General features: G+C 41.9%; 2 protein-coding genes across 4 annotated transcripts in view; both read left to right on the forward strand.

The window, feature by feature from the left end:
- LOC309889908 (protein unc-13 homolog B) overlaps nt 1–13,388 on the forward strand; it is a 213,551-nt gene that overhangs the window by 100,689 nt on the left and 99,474 nt on the right. The window contains exon 1 of one of the 3 annotated variants that reach the window (XM_082783103.1): nt 9,677–10,609. The exons of the other annotated variants lie outside the window; for them this stretch is intronic. Within the exon in view, the coding sequence (XP_082639229.1) occupies nt 9,883–10,609 (727 nt within the window). The 5' untranslated portion in view covers nt 9,677–9,882. Of the gene's footprint in view, nt 1–9,676; nt 10,610–13,388 lie in introns of those variants that run through there. 3 annotated transcript variants of the gene reach the window in all.
- LOC309889768 (uncharacterized protein) lies at nt 8,284–9,754 on the forward strand (the record flags this gene model as incomplete). The annotated part of the gene is made up of 2 exons (XM_082782798.1): nt 8,284–9,588; nt 9,737–9,754. 2 exons carry the CDS (start codon nt 8,284–8,286, stop codon nt 9,752–9,754), a joined length of 1,323 nt encoding a protein of 440 aa, XP_082638924.1.

The following is a 13,388-nucleotide window of genomic DNA, read 5'->3' on the forward strand; positions in this document are numbered from 1 at the left end:
GCTTACTGGATTTAAACACATGCTTTGAAAAGACAATCCACTCTTAGTAAGTTCATTTGTGTGCTCTATTTCTTAGTTTTTGTATTCACCCATTAGACACTAATTGTAGATGTCCTATTGCTGGTACAATTGAGGTTGTCTGTTTACTTCTCACACTTCTCTGTTAGGAGGGTTTGTTTCTCAGCTGGAATTTGACATCAAAATCACTGTGTGAAGAGGAGTTAAAGGGAAGGGAATTTTGGGATAATATAAGTTTGATCACTTGAAGAGCAAATAGCTTTAGAGTAATTAAATTACTGGTTTGATTCTGCCTTAAATGTCACTTAAAACAGGCTTGCTTTTAACCCCGAGTATTTGTCATTGGCTTGATTTCCTGTGCTGAGAAGGTTGCGAGCTGATGAGATGAAATGACTGGCATGAAGAAGCAATGAGGATGCTGTACAAGCTCATGAATCAGAGCAGATGGCGTGGCTGTTTCAGATATCTTTTCAGTTTTCATTCCTTTTATACAGGCAGCTTTCTTTTGCTAATGGAGAGAGCCTTTGGGGGATAAACATCAAGACCCAATACAGAATGCTAAGGTCTTCTGCCCTCAAGATGAAAAGGAGAAAGCTTATAGAAGTAAAGCTTCAGTTTTAGCCCAGGAGAATTTTAGTTGAAGAGCGCTGCAGTTTAGCAGCATGAGCTGGAAAAGCCTAATTGTTCTATCAGCTGCCTACGTTACCTCTTCCCAGCCTCTCTGAAAGCTGCCGAGTGTCTGCTCGAAAGAAGTGCAGGAAAGGTCAGAAACAGTGAGCAAGATCACATAGCATCAGCCTGTACTACAGCTATGTTAGCTCTGCCCTGACAACAGAAGTTGCATCTCTTAATTCATCACCTTGGGTTGGTGAGTGCTGCCTGTCATTCCCCCACCTGGCTGGCCCTGTTAACTGAGGCACCATTCCCTGGAAAACCAGCTCCAGACCACAGTGAGTAACCAGAGTTTTGAGAAAAATCCAAGGAACGTATGTTTCCCGGTGGCTCCTGTCAGAGATGGCAGCACTTGGGGAGTTCAAACTATTGCTTCAGCACTGGGTTGTAAATTGGATTACAAGTAGAGGAAAGGTACAGCATGTTCTGTTTCTGCTAGTTGAGGCAGAGCTCTTAGTATCCTTCAGTGCTTTCATAATGGAGCACACAAACCTCATTTAAAGCAGAAGTACTGGGTTTGGACTGACAGTGCTCTGTCTCTCTCTGTTCTCTTAGAGGTAGCTTAACATTCAGCAACTTTAATCCAAAGCCTAGCAGATGTTTGTACAGTCCTGATCCCAAGACCAGCCAACTTGTCAGCATGCTGCAGTACTTGTGCTTGTTCTCACTGCTGTTTCCTTTAAACAAAAAGTTGCTTCTTGCTCATGGCTCATCTGTTCAATATAGTACTTGGTCCTTAGGATCCTGACTTGGAAGAAATCTGTTTTAAGGAACAGTCAGAGCTGGTTATATCACAGTACTTTAGGTTGTCATGGGTAAATCATTTACTGGAGATCCCTGATTGATTCAGCTGTGTACAAAACCCCCTCATGTAACCTAATCAGTGCTCTGGAAACAGAGGCTACTGAATTTAATTGCTTCTCAGTTTGCTCTTAAACTGCTGATAGCTGGCTGCTTAGGTTTTATATTTTCTGCCAGGGAGTGAAGTAACTTTACTTAATAACAACAGAAGAAGCTGTGATTTCTTCTCTTTCTATATAATTTTATTTTTTTTTAGCATTCAGTTATCCTTTTTGCCTTTTTCTCAGCACAGGACGGTTTCAGCACACTGGGGGTAGGTGTCTTAGACTTAGCTTGCTGCTGGCTATGTGTGAGCTGTGAGTTCTTGTGGTCGGCAGCTTCTAGCCTGTGCCTAGAGAGGCACTAGGAGACAACCCCTCTTTCTTTGATTCTGTCTCTGGATGCCTTCCTTTCTCAGCCACCAGGTAATGACAGACCCCATTTGTTACTGCGACTGTGCCATCCACTGCCACTGTTAGCTTGCAGAAAAAGCTGTGCTAAAAGGATGTGGCTCCACAGGGAACGAGCTTGTCTCGAGGAATGGCAACACTGCCTGGTGCCACGGAGATCTTGGGAGTGCTCCCAAGGCAGCTTCACTGAAAAGGCACAAACATCTCAATCCTTCTCCATCCGTGCTCACAGAAGTGATGCCAGTGGAGGGAGACCAACATTAGCCCCATTTAACAGAAAGCTGAGGCACTTAACTGTTTTTTTTTTTTTGTGTCTCCCGTGTTTGTAGTGGTTATTAAGGAGTTAAAGCAGGGCGTGCTCTCTGTTTACTCCCCTACACAGCGACACTCTCTAATTATATGAATTTAATTTCATGCTGTTTCTCAACAAAATTTTTCATGCTGGTGAACATGCTTGCAACACTTCAGTGAGTTTTTACCCTCATACTTAGTGATTTGTACAGTTCCTTCACTTTGTAGCTACATCAATAACATGCTGGTACAACAAAATATTATTCAGAGGTGTTTTTGCCTCATTTTAATGGCTTTGCGTAAAAGGTAAGGAATAACTGTGATGGGAGAGGTACAGACCTGTGTAATTCATTCAGCCAATATGTTGTATTCCCCAGATCATTTTTTCCACCATGAGGGTTACTGACTAGCCAAATCTGACCTTTTGTCCTCTTCCCTCTTCTCATCTATCAAGCTGTTCTGGAAAGGATTCAAGTGTGTTTTTCCAAAACGTGATAGGCAGGAAGGCTGGCTCTCACGGATGTCTGCATTGAAGTGTTTTGACACAATTTTTGCTCAGTTTTATTGAAACAAATCTGTTTGGAGGTACAGATGAAACCTGGAACATGTTAGTGGAACTGCTTGAACATTTCAGAAAGTCCTATGGGCAGGGCTGGGATGCAGTTAGGCAGTTTTGCAGCTTGTGCTGCAGCACCAGAACAAGAACGCAGCCTGAGATTTGGCAGGCAATGGGGCTCTGAAGGGACTGTGGAAGGATTGCCAAGGGAGTGTGAAGTAGCTTTTTGCTCACATTGTTTTGTTTTTAAAAAACATTTTCATCCTTGTGTAATGACAATCTTTTCAATAGCATGGATATATTTCCTTCATAGTCTACTGTGAAGTGTGAAGTGCCATGTGTGCCTTGTGTACCTTACATTTAGCAGAAATGCCCCGAGGTGAGCACATTTTTCGGAGTACATTTTGTTCTCCAGTCCTGGTGTTCCTTGCACAGGATTGCTTAGCCCTGTAACTTCTTATTCCAATAATCAATGCCAGGACTCAAAAGTTAGTTTCTGTTAATTATCAGAAGGTTTGAAAAGAGACTCATTCTCAGAAGCAAGCAATGAATTTCATGTTTAGCTATGATCCATCCCAAAATTAAATCTAATCATGTTAATTAGTAAATTGCATGCTCACCTCCAGAAGTCATAACGTCAGCAAAGCTGGCTGTAACTGTTCGTATCTCTGTCAAGCCTTGCTGTTCAGATTCTTTCAGCAATTAAAGTGTTTAAAAATGCTGTAATATTCCCAGGAAGAGTCGATGTTTCAGCATGCGAAGTGCTGGGGCGATGTTGCTATGGCAGCCTTAGCCATGAATTCTTTCTCTTGCTGATGCCAAAACCTCCTTTCCCAGAATGTCCTGCATATTGGTTCATGTTATTCTTCATATTTAAATGTTGTTTTATAAAGTAAGAAGACCATTTATCAGTCACTTCATTGCTTTTCCTGTAGTAATTGCTTGCATGGGTAACACAATACCACTGTGTGTGGAAGATACTAAAAATATAATCTAGTCCAAAAGACTTCACTCAGTGCCATGGTGGTGTGAGTCAATAGGCAGAGAAGGAACTGTGAAATACTTTTTCGTCATGGTTAATTGTTTTTTATACCTCTTTGAGTCTGAACATCACATCTACCCTTGTGTACCAGCACCTTCTAATGTGATAGTCTGGGGTAAAGGTGTCTCGCTATTTCCCTTACTGTGATGAAAACCAGAGAGCTGGTAGAGAGATTTTAGCGGAGCTTCAGTGGACACAAAGAAGCTGTGATCTCACACCCTATTTTTCCGCTTAACTGCCAGATTTTTGCTGCTTGGGGTAGTGCTAAAGGCACTGCAAAGCTGCCTTTGCTTTGAACTGCGTCTGCCCAGTGGGTCTTGGAAGCAAACACCCTGTTCAGAGTGGCTTGCAGCTTCTGGTGGAGACTGACCTTCTGGAGAGTGCTGTCAGTGTAAAGTGTGAGTGATTCCCAGTTGTCGAGCAGAGATCTCCTAACTGCAGTTTATTCCTTCATGGGATTTCTCATGTTCTTGTTTCTCAATCACTGATGATCATGTGCCATGTTTTTACTCCTGTTGTGATCACAAACCAATATATCAGGAGGAGATGCAAGTATTGTTTCTGTGTTAGAGATACTCCAGAAATGTCACCTGTGGCCAGGTAATTAGTTGTGCAGTGTTTGGTTCATCATTCCTCCCTCCTCCCCACCTTGATTTTAAAATCTTAAGATGCCAATTTGGTCCTCACGGAAATTACAAGATAACACAAACATCCCCAAAGAAAGGCAGTGATGTCTTACTCCTGCTTACCTTGGGCTTAGCATCCATTTGGTTAGTTGTAGGTTGGAGAAATAGTGGAAACTGTGCGTGCTGCTCTTCAGTCTGCCCACCCAGAGACAACTGGGCGAAGCTGTAAGTTCTGCAGAGAAATGTCTGCTAAAAATGCAACCAGAACAAAGTTTGTGTGAGGGCTTGCAGTATCTGGCAGGATATCAGGATGCAAATATCCTTTATTTAAACATGTGATTTCTTGATATATGTTAATATGACTTCTGAAGTGATTCTGGAAGAGAAAGACTTCAGTGAGGATTTGCATCAAAATTAGGTATTTTTTTGGCTGAACCTTTAATAAGGTTTCAGTGTCACTTTATTGTCTGTGCTACAAGGGAGCATGACCCTAACAAAACCATCATTAAAGTATTAAGGAACTTTTCCAGGGGACAGTTAACTGCACAATGCCTGCTTTGGGTCAGCAGGAAGGGAGCAAGGAAATGCACCCAAGGTGGGAAGGAGGATGGAAGCAGGCGATTCTCTTACCTGCTTGTTGGCTTGTTTTTTATAAGTGGCAGGGTTTTGCTCTTTGATGCAAGCCGAGAGATATCTGTTCGCTTCCACCCACTGTACAGAGAGGTGGAGAGGCATTGCCAGTGTCCTCATGCTCTGTTTCGGTCTTGTTCCCGGACTCAAGGGGAGCAGTTTCTGTCCTTCTTGGGACAAGCTGGAAAGGTATTGCTGGTATTTGTAATCAAAGCTGTTGTTTTTTGGAAGTCTAAAATGAAATAGGTGTGTGTGCATGTGTGTACATGTGTGTGAGCACACAAATGAAAGCTTTGTAGTGTTTGCATTAACTGCCTGCTTTGCAATGGCTGCAGTCCTGTGAGTGTGTTCAACAGGAAAAAGCATCCTCCGTAACAAACTGCTGCTATCAAGCGTTTAAGCATACAAAAGAACCAAGAGTGAACTTCAGCTTGATTTCTTTTTTTAAACTAAAATGATTATTAAGCCCCTCTGGTGCACTGAAAGCTGCATGCAGAAAGGAAGCGTGACGAATGCTGAGCTTTCCAAGGGAGTCCTTGCACAAGCATGTGTAAGCTTTTCTCCTAGCACTGAGGGTTTGATATGCTGGAAAATACTTGCAATGAGCATCTCTGCTAGCTACCCTCAAGCAACACATGGAGGGAGCCACAGCTGTAGATCTCTTCTTCCAGGGTGCCACTGAATTCAGGTGCTTGTTCTCTGAAGGCTCACTTCTTAATATTGACACAGAACTTTTTTTTTTTTTTTTTTCCTGGTATTAATTACCAGTTAGCCTATCAAGTGGAAAGGTAAATTGTTTAAGTAGTGGAAGAAGATAGCCTGAGCAAATATTTCTTAGGTCAATCCTGTTCTATGAGGGATTAGTTAGATAAGAGATACTAAAAACGAAGCAAAACCAAACCAAAAGAACAACAACAATAAAAAAAGCCCATATAGATCTTTATGGACTAATGACCTGAAAAATTATATAAAATTAAAAATTAATTTCTTTAAGAAGCTTACAAGTTTAATGGGGAATTTGTTTAACTTACATAAGGGCAGGTATGGAAGTTCATTTGAGATGCTGGATTATGGGGCTTAAGCCTGAAGCACAGATGCAGCCTCTGTTATAGCATGTTAATTAGCTCTGATTATAGAGACTGGTATTTGCAAGTGCCCTCTCCTCCAGATCAGAAACCTTTCTTTTCTTCCCAGCCGTCAGAGAGAAACAACAACTATGAAAACAAAATTTTCACTGGGATAAAAATGCTCACTGGCAGCAAAATGCTGGCGATATTACAAATGGCTGTCAGGCAGAACTGGAGGAATTATTAGAGAAAGGGCTTCTGTTCTTCGGCAGTTTGGGGTCAGTACAGGTGTACAAGCCTTGAATTAATCTTCTGAAATGGGGATTGCTGTTTCACCTCTGAAAGAGGCACCTGGTGAATGCTTCTGTGAACTCTGGAGCTGGCCCTTCGGCAGTGAAAAGGCTCGGAGCTTGTTGGTCTTTAGGCAAAGGCATAATTCAGTGTAGACAAACCTACAGTGGCATTCAGTCCTCTGCTTAGCATGAGAATGTGAAAGACTTGGGCTTAGCACCTGGTCCAGCCCTCACTAGTGGGTGCTGCCAAGACAGCACACGACCATCTTTGCAGAAGATTTCGGGGTTGCAAAGACCATGCCAGGGAAACCAAGGTTACCAGTCCTTAAAGGATGGTGAGAATGGAGTAGGAGAAAAGCATGTTGACATGAACCTGATTCTTGGTCTAGCTGTTTTAAGACTAGAGACCCTGTTTCTGTTCCTTTCAACGTGGCAGTAAGCCTTCCTCCATAAAGCAGCACTCAGCGAAATTTAACTTAGGCTGAACATTGCTTGTGATGTTGGTTGTAATTGTGGATTTAAAAGAAATTGTGGATTTAAAAAGATTTAAAAATCCAGTCATTTTTAAGGACTGGATAATTACAAAAATGAAAAATTAAAGGCATCTACTATAGATCTTCCATGAAACAAGAACATGAGAAAGAACGTGTGCTTCAGCAGCGAGCCCAAACTGGCATGTCAAAGGCACTGGCGTCCTCCAGTCACCTTGACTCAAGGAGGATGTCTGCCTGGGTCTCTGCCTGACATTCTGGAGAAAAAGAGATGTTTGTGTGTTTTTACGTGAAGACACATAAAAAGTTTTAATTAGGTAGCATGGTATTTTTTTCTTTGTTCTTTGCAGAGGCGATTTAAATAGGGAAAATGATCCACTACAAAATCTTGAGGGTTGGAGTAGAAGTGACGTGCAGAATCTTCATGCTGTCAGCTCAGCCTGTTCGTACATATGCTGAGTGTGGCATATTTAACTGCAGGTTAGCTTGGGAGCCAGTAAGCTTTGAGATTTATTTATTTTTTTAGTGTTTAGTAGCAAAATATTAAGATTAAAATATTAAAATAGCAAAAAGGTTTTACACTCAAAATCTGTCATCCAGTCTTCCTGCCACTGTGCATGACTTTGTTCAGTTCTTGGGGGATAGCTGGTACTGAGCCAAGTAAAATTTTATTTCTGCTTTGGTTTGAATCAAGAAAGGATGAAGACTGTGGATGGACTGAAAGGAAATGTGCAGGGATAAAACTTGTAATAATTGTCAGAATCCTGTATTCGGGGGGTAATTCCATCATAAAGCACACTATCATGGGGATCTCAGTTTAGAGGAACTTGCAGACATGGTACTGTAAGGGAATGGCCAAAGAGTTGCTCTTTGTTCTCTTTAAATTTCCAGGGCAGGGGTAGGAGTGAGAAACAGTTCTTTCTGCAAAGAAGGGTCTGATATGGGGAGGTGGCCAAAACCAAGATGATGACTGTGCACTTTAAATAGTACATCCTCTTTCTGCCTGCTTTGATGTGGATGCTTTAAAAAAAAAAAAAAAAATCTGCTTAAGTTACTTTGGCTATTTCTATCTGAACCAAACTGTAATCTTTTTTCCCCTCTTTTGGTAGCTGCTTCGTGACAGAATAAAAACTGGATGTGAGTTGTGCATTGGGAAGTGATTGATGTGTGCTTGTGCAGCTTGTAGCACTATGAAAAACTCAGGTGCAGCTGCTGATGATGTTTGCTAGAAGTAGATTGAAAAAGCAAGAAAATGAAATTGCGCTTCTGCACAGAAAACCTGTTGTAAAATTGTGGGCCAGGAAGCAATTCCGGAAGCAAAGACTCCATCTGATCCTGCGGGACAAAATGAAGAGGCTCCTTCAAGGCCAGGTAGATGAGAACCCGAGCCACGCTCATCACTGCCAGCTCTCCCCAGTAGAGATCGAAACGGACATGTTTGTTTGCGGAATAAAGAGGAGCTCTGCCAGCACCGAATTTTCCACTGCTGGAGGGGACTTCCACCAGGATGGAGAGCACGATTCCAAGGGCATGAGTGAAGTGTGCGTTGGTGAGGTGGAACTGAACTGGGATGGCTATGTGAAAATACCGTGCTCGGTTCAACAGAACAAGAAGGACTCGGAAGGAAATGCTTCTGATGGTACGATGCAGACCTCTTCTGAAAGAAAGGGTAAAGTATCTGAGGAGCAGGACCTTTCTTCCCTTAGTGTCACAATGAGCTGGAGAGAGATAGCTGAAAGGCAAGGGTGCTTTCCCCAGGAAAAGCCTGCTGCATACAAGAGCCGTAGACGGCAGTCGAGAGATCGCTCAGCTGATGTGGTTGATTACATCGTTAAAGAGCTTCAGGGAATAAGTCGCATCCAGACGGAGATTGCAGAGCTCCGGCAGCACCTCACCTTGATAAAAGGCTCTGTGGATGAAGTCTCTAGCTGTGTAGATACGGTCTTGAGTGAGATAGAAGGCCTGCAAAGTGGTTCCACTGCCAAAACCTCGAGTACACACACTCAGGAGCCAAATAGGGAGGTACGCAAGGAAGAACCAGTGTTATATTTTTATGGCATTCCAGAAAAAGATGGTGAAAACACATTAGAGCTTATCTGCAGCTTCTTGTCTGAATATCACTGTTTCAACGGTATCCAATGCAGTAAGTATATAAAAGACGCATATAGGTCAGATACTGGTACAGGCAAGCCTTTAACACCAAGACCGGCGGTTGTGAAACTCGTCAATTGTGAACAGAGAGACTTTATTTTACAGAAATCTGTTCTTCTGCAAAGCTCAGGGGTCCGGATTGCTACCAGAGATGAGCAAAAGCAGCAAAATGTCCAGAGGGGCCGCAAAGCAGAGTCTGTCTCTTCTCAGTCTGGCTCAAAGAAAAATCATCGCAACTCGTTGAATCTTGATGCTTCTCAGAGAACTGATGGAGCTGGGCACCTTCGAACTGACTCGTGCCAGGTTAAGTATAAAAGCACGAGCAAAAAAACACAGAGCACAGAGGAGAGATGTGATTCTGTGCAGAAGTCAACCTTGACTAAGAAAAGCAACTTGGTACCTGAAACTGGGAAGGAAGCACAAACAGTAAGTTGCAGTGAGCAGCCTTCGTGTGAGAGTGACTTTCACAAGGCCCTTTGTGAACCTCCACAAAATCCACAGGTGACTGGTTTGGCCACACCGAGTGATGGAAATGATTGCCGTTCATCAGAGTCTTTGGGTCGTGCAAGCCAGATGTGTGCTTCAGGCACTGAAAGTGAACACAGGCATGGTACTGAGAGTGGCACTGAGAATGGTTCTTCCCTTCTAGATAAAGATGAGAGGATAACTGCAGAAGGAATTGAAAGAGACTGTGATACCCCATGCAAATTTACCAATCCGGAGAAAGCTGATGCTCAAAGGGAAGATGTTTCTAGTGGGGTGACAACCATTAGCTATGATCACACAACAGATGAAATGGCTGACAGTAGTGACAGCTTGAAAGATATGATCCAAATGGACCTGAATGATCAAGATCCAACTGATCAGGTCTTTAGGGATGTCCTGGAAAATTCCCAGTATTTTCTTGACCATTCCCGGGATAACATTGATCTTGTAGATATGAAGTTTTACACTAATAAGCTTGGGAAAGCCATTCATCATTTCAGGTCTGCTCTGCAGGTGGTGTTCAACAAACTGGAGACAAGCGATTCTGAAATGCTTTTGGAAAATGACAGTGGCTTACAGATGGATGATGACAATACACTCATGCTGACCAGTTCAGGTATGTGTGGTAGCTCCGACAACTTTGCAGAAACCCCTCCTAGTCAGTCCTCCGAGAGCCAGGCCAACACAACTGCAAATAGCGAAGCGTCTGCTCAAATGCAGTTCATTCCTTCCAGTCTTTCCTCAGTTCCGTGTGAGTCTCCTGTTTCGTGTTTGATGCCGTCATCAGACTGTGAAATTCCTGCTGGGCAGCACTCACCTCTTGATGAGATTGGAGTAGATGCAAGCTCTCTGCCTGAGCAAGGAAAGGAGTGCAGACCCATGAGCCTTGAAAAGGTGTGCGCTGAGACCATCTACCTGAACAAATGCATCAACAATTTCAAAAATGTGCTAAGGGAAAAGAGACAAATGCGTAGGAGACTGTTAAAAGAATTAGCACAGGAAGGAAACTGGATTTCTGCTGAGGAGACAAATTCAGGTAAACTAAAATAAATGTTTTTAAAGAGATATCAAAATCAGGTATCTTGTACAGCTAGTAGCTAACACCTTACTCTGAACAGTTTATTATAACTATCTTAGGAGGTGATTATGAGAGCAATTGCATGCACTGTACAATAGTACCGACCAAAAAAAAGCCCTAAAATTTGTTGTACAACACACTGGAATGCAAATTAGGAAGTTTCACTTTTTTTGAGAGAGAGAGGGGGAGGGAGGGAGATTTGCAGTGTATTTTCAAAATAGCAGGTGTTAGGGGTTTTCATCATAATTCGTGACTTGGTTCCTTGTTAAATATAATAGTTAAGATGTGATAACTAAGTGTGCATTTGAGCTATAAGTAGCTGGATTTGCAGTTTTAGAAGTTGAGTGGTTCCAGACTTCAAGTGGCTCCATCACGAAGTGGGAGTTCTTGGTGTTAATTGCTGCTAGATGTTATCCTAGTAGAGACCTTAAAAACAAAAATAAAAAGTAATTATAAAAAAAAAAAAGTTGAGACCTGTGTTTTCATATTATTTCTGTAACTTGTCTATGAGATAATATTCCATTTCTGTGGAGCTGCATTCCTTATTACCAGTACAGATAAAGAGGTGTTTGACCACAATGGATGAGAGCTGATGCAGCGGAGGAGCAGTGCTGATTAACCCCTTCCTGAGGACATGGAAGATGGAAATGACCAACATGCTTTGAGGGGCAGTGTTTTGATAGGTCTTGATTTGGTAAAACCAAATCTAACGTTGAAATCTAGGTCCATCTGCCTGCTCCCGCTCCAGGCAGTAAGGGGACTCTCTCAGTGGCATCTCTGTCAAAATCATTGCACAGTTAAGGGAAGAGGCTCAATGGTTTCAGGAGTGGTGGAAGCTGGAACTACAGTTTGAAATCTTCATTTCCTTATTTCAAGCCTCAAATATTTGCATCAAATATTTTGTTCACTTTTCTCATTGCAATTATGAAAGTTAGAATAATCAGTGCTCTTTTTCCTATTGTAAAAGTTGTCTTGCTCAGAGTGTTTTTTTCCAGTGACTGTGCTTTTACTGAGGAAACAATCCATATTTGACTTCTCTACTAGTGACCTTCTCAGTTACGCAGATCACAAAGCATGTAATCATCTCTTCACTTTCTTATTTTATGTGAGGTCCTTATTGCAGAGTTAATTCAAACAATAGGTTTTTAATGAGTCAAGCACTAGGATTTCTTTCAGGCTTGGCACAGATATATACCTATTTCTGTTTTTCAAGGGAATGTTCAAATCACTCAATTATAGATAATAAAGATCAAACTGACTTTTTTTTTTTATTAGAAAACTTAGTCCTGTCCTAGTTTTAGGACCTGGGCAGCAGGCAGTGGTTTGGGTTAACTTTTGCCACAAATCAACAAAAGAATCAACTGTTTCTGAGGCTTCACCAACTGTGAGAGGAGGCTGCTTGTGTCAGTAGAGTTAGAGCAGTACAAGCATGTTTGCAGGGCAAGAAGTAGCCAAAACAGTGAGGAAGATAATGATTACAACTGGAATTCAGTGTCTTAAATCTGGTTCCAGTGTGGATTGGCATCCTGAGCCTCCCTTGTTCAGTTTTCCTAGGTGAAGAGTTAATGTTTGCATGATTCTCATGTAAAGGCATATATATATATGATTGATGTGACTACTGAGGTTATACCAATAAGCATGGGTGTAGGAAATGCACTTTGAGCGACTGGAGGACTCCAAAAGAGTCAAAGATATTTGGAAAAAGTGGCTAAGGGATGAGAAAAGGGGGAGAGCTTAGGGAAAAAAAACAGAAGAGAGGTTAGGTAGCAAAGCAGCCAGACCATCAGGGCAAGGCAAAGAAGCTGTGAAGGAAGAGCAGTCCTGTCTGGAAAGTACAGCAGGGCATCACAAAAAAAAAACAAAAACATCAAAACAGTGCTAGCAGAGGATGGAGCAAGCAGGCAGAGAAAGGCAGTGGGTAAGTAACCTCTTGGCAGTAGCTAGAGCGAGAGGAGGGATGGCAGCCTTGCCAGGGGCTGTAGAGAAGGACAAAATTAATCATACAATCATTCAGTTTGAAATAGGGTGGTTTTGGCATGCATTTTCTCCGAAAGTGAAGCAACAATTTTGTTTGAGTTGTGCTCAACCTAAAATATGTTTGGGCCAAGCTCTTATTTTCTTCCGTTGGAAAAAGCATCAAACTGTGAGTGTAACAAAAGGGTGGTGGTAGTATTGTTTTTCCCAGCTGCAGATGCCTGTATATGTCCTACTTCAAAGACATTAATTTGTTCTTAATGTGCTTTTAAGTCCTGGGTCAGGTCCACTGAAAACTCTGAAAAAATTCTGCCTGCTGGCTTTTTGGTTCTGAGCCTGAACCGCTGTCTTACTTATGCCTGATTGAAAGTTCAAGTTCAGGGTATTTTATTAAATGCGTTTGGCAGCAGGCTGCGGCAAAGGAATAGATGGTAACTTTGAAGGTGTTAGTAAGTCTGTGTGTTTTGGTGAATCAGAGATGATGCACTGGCATAAAGGCTTAAATTATTTATAGTTGTACACAGATGCAAATTACCAGAACAATTTAGAAGTTAGCAGATGTATGTAAATAGTTGTATTTAATTTGAAGTCAAAAAAGAAACTAAAATATCCCCTGAAAATATGAGCAAGCTTTTAAAGTTTTAATTTGGAAGAGGCAAAAAAAGCAAATTAGGTAAGGATGGTGTGATTATGTGTGCTCTTAAAACAAACAAAAAAAACACACAACCAACAACAAAACCCACAATCCTGAAATGACAGTTTT

The sequence above is a fragment of the Aythya marila genome (genome assembly GCF_965140915.1).
Source record: "Aythya marila genome assembly, chromosome: Z".
NCBI classification, from domain to species: Eukaryota; Metazoa; Chordata; class Aves; order Anseriformes; family Anatidae; genus Aythya; species Aythya marila.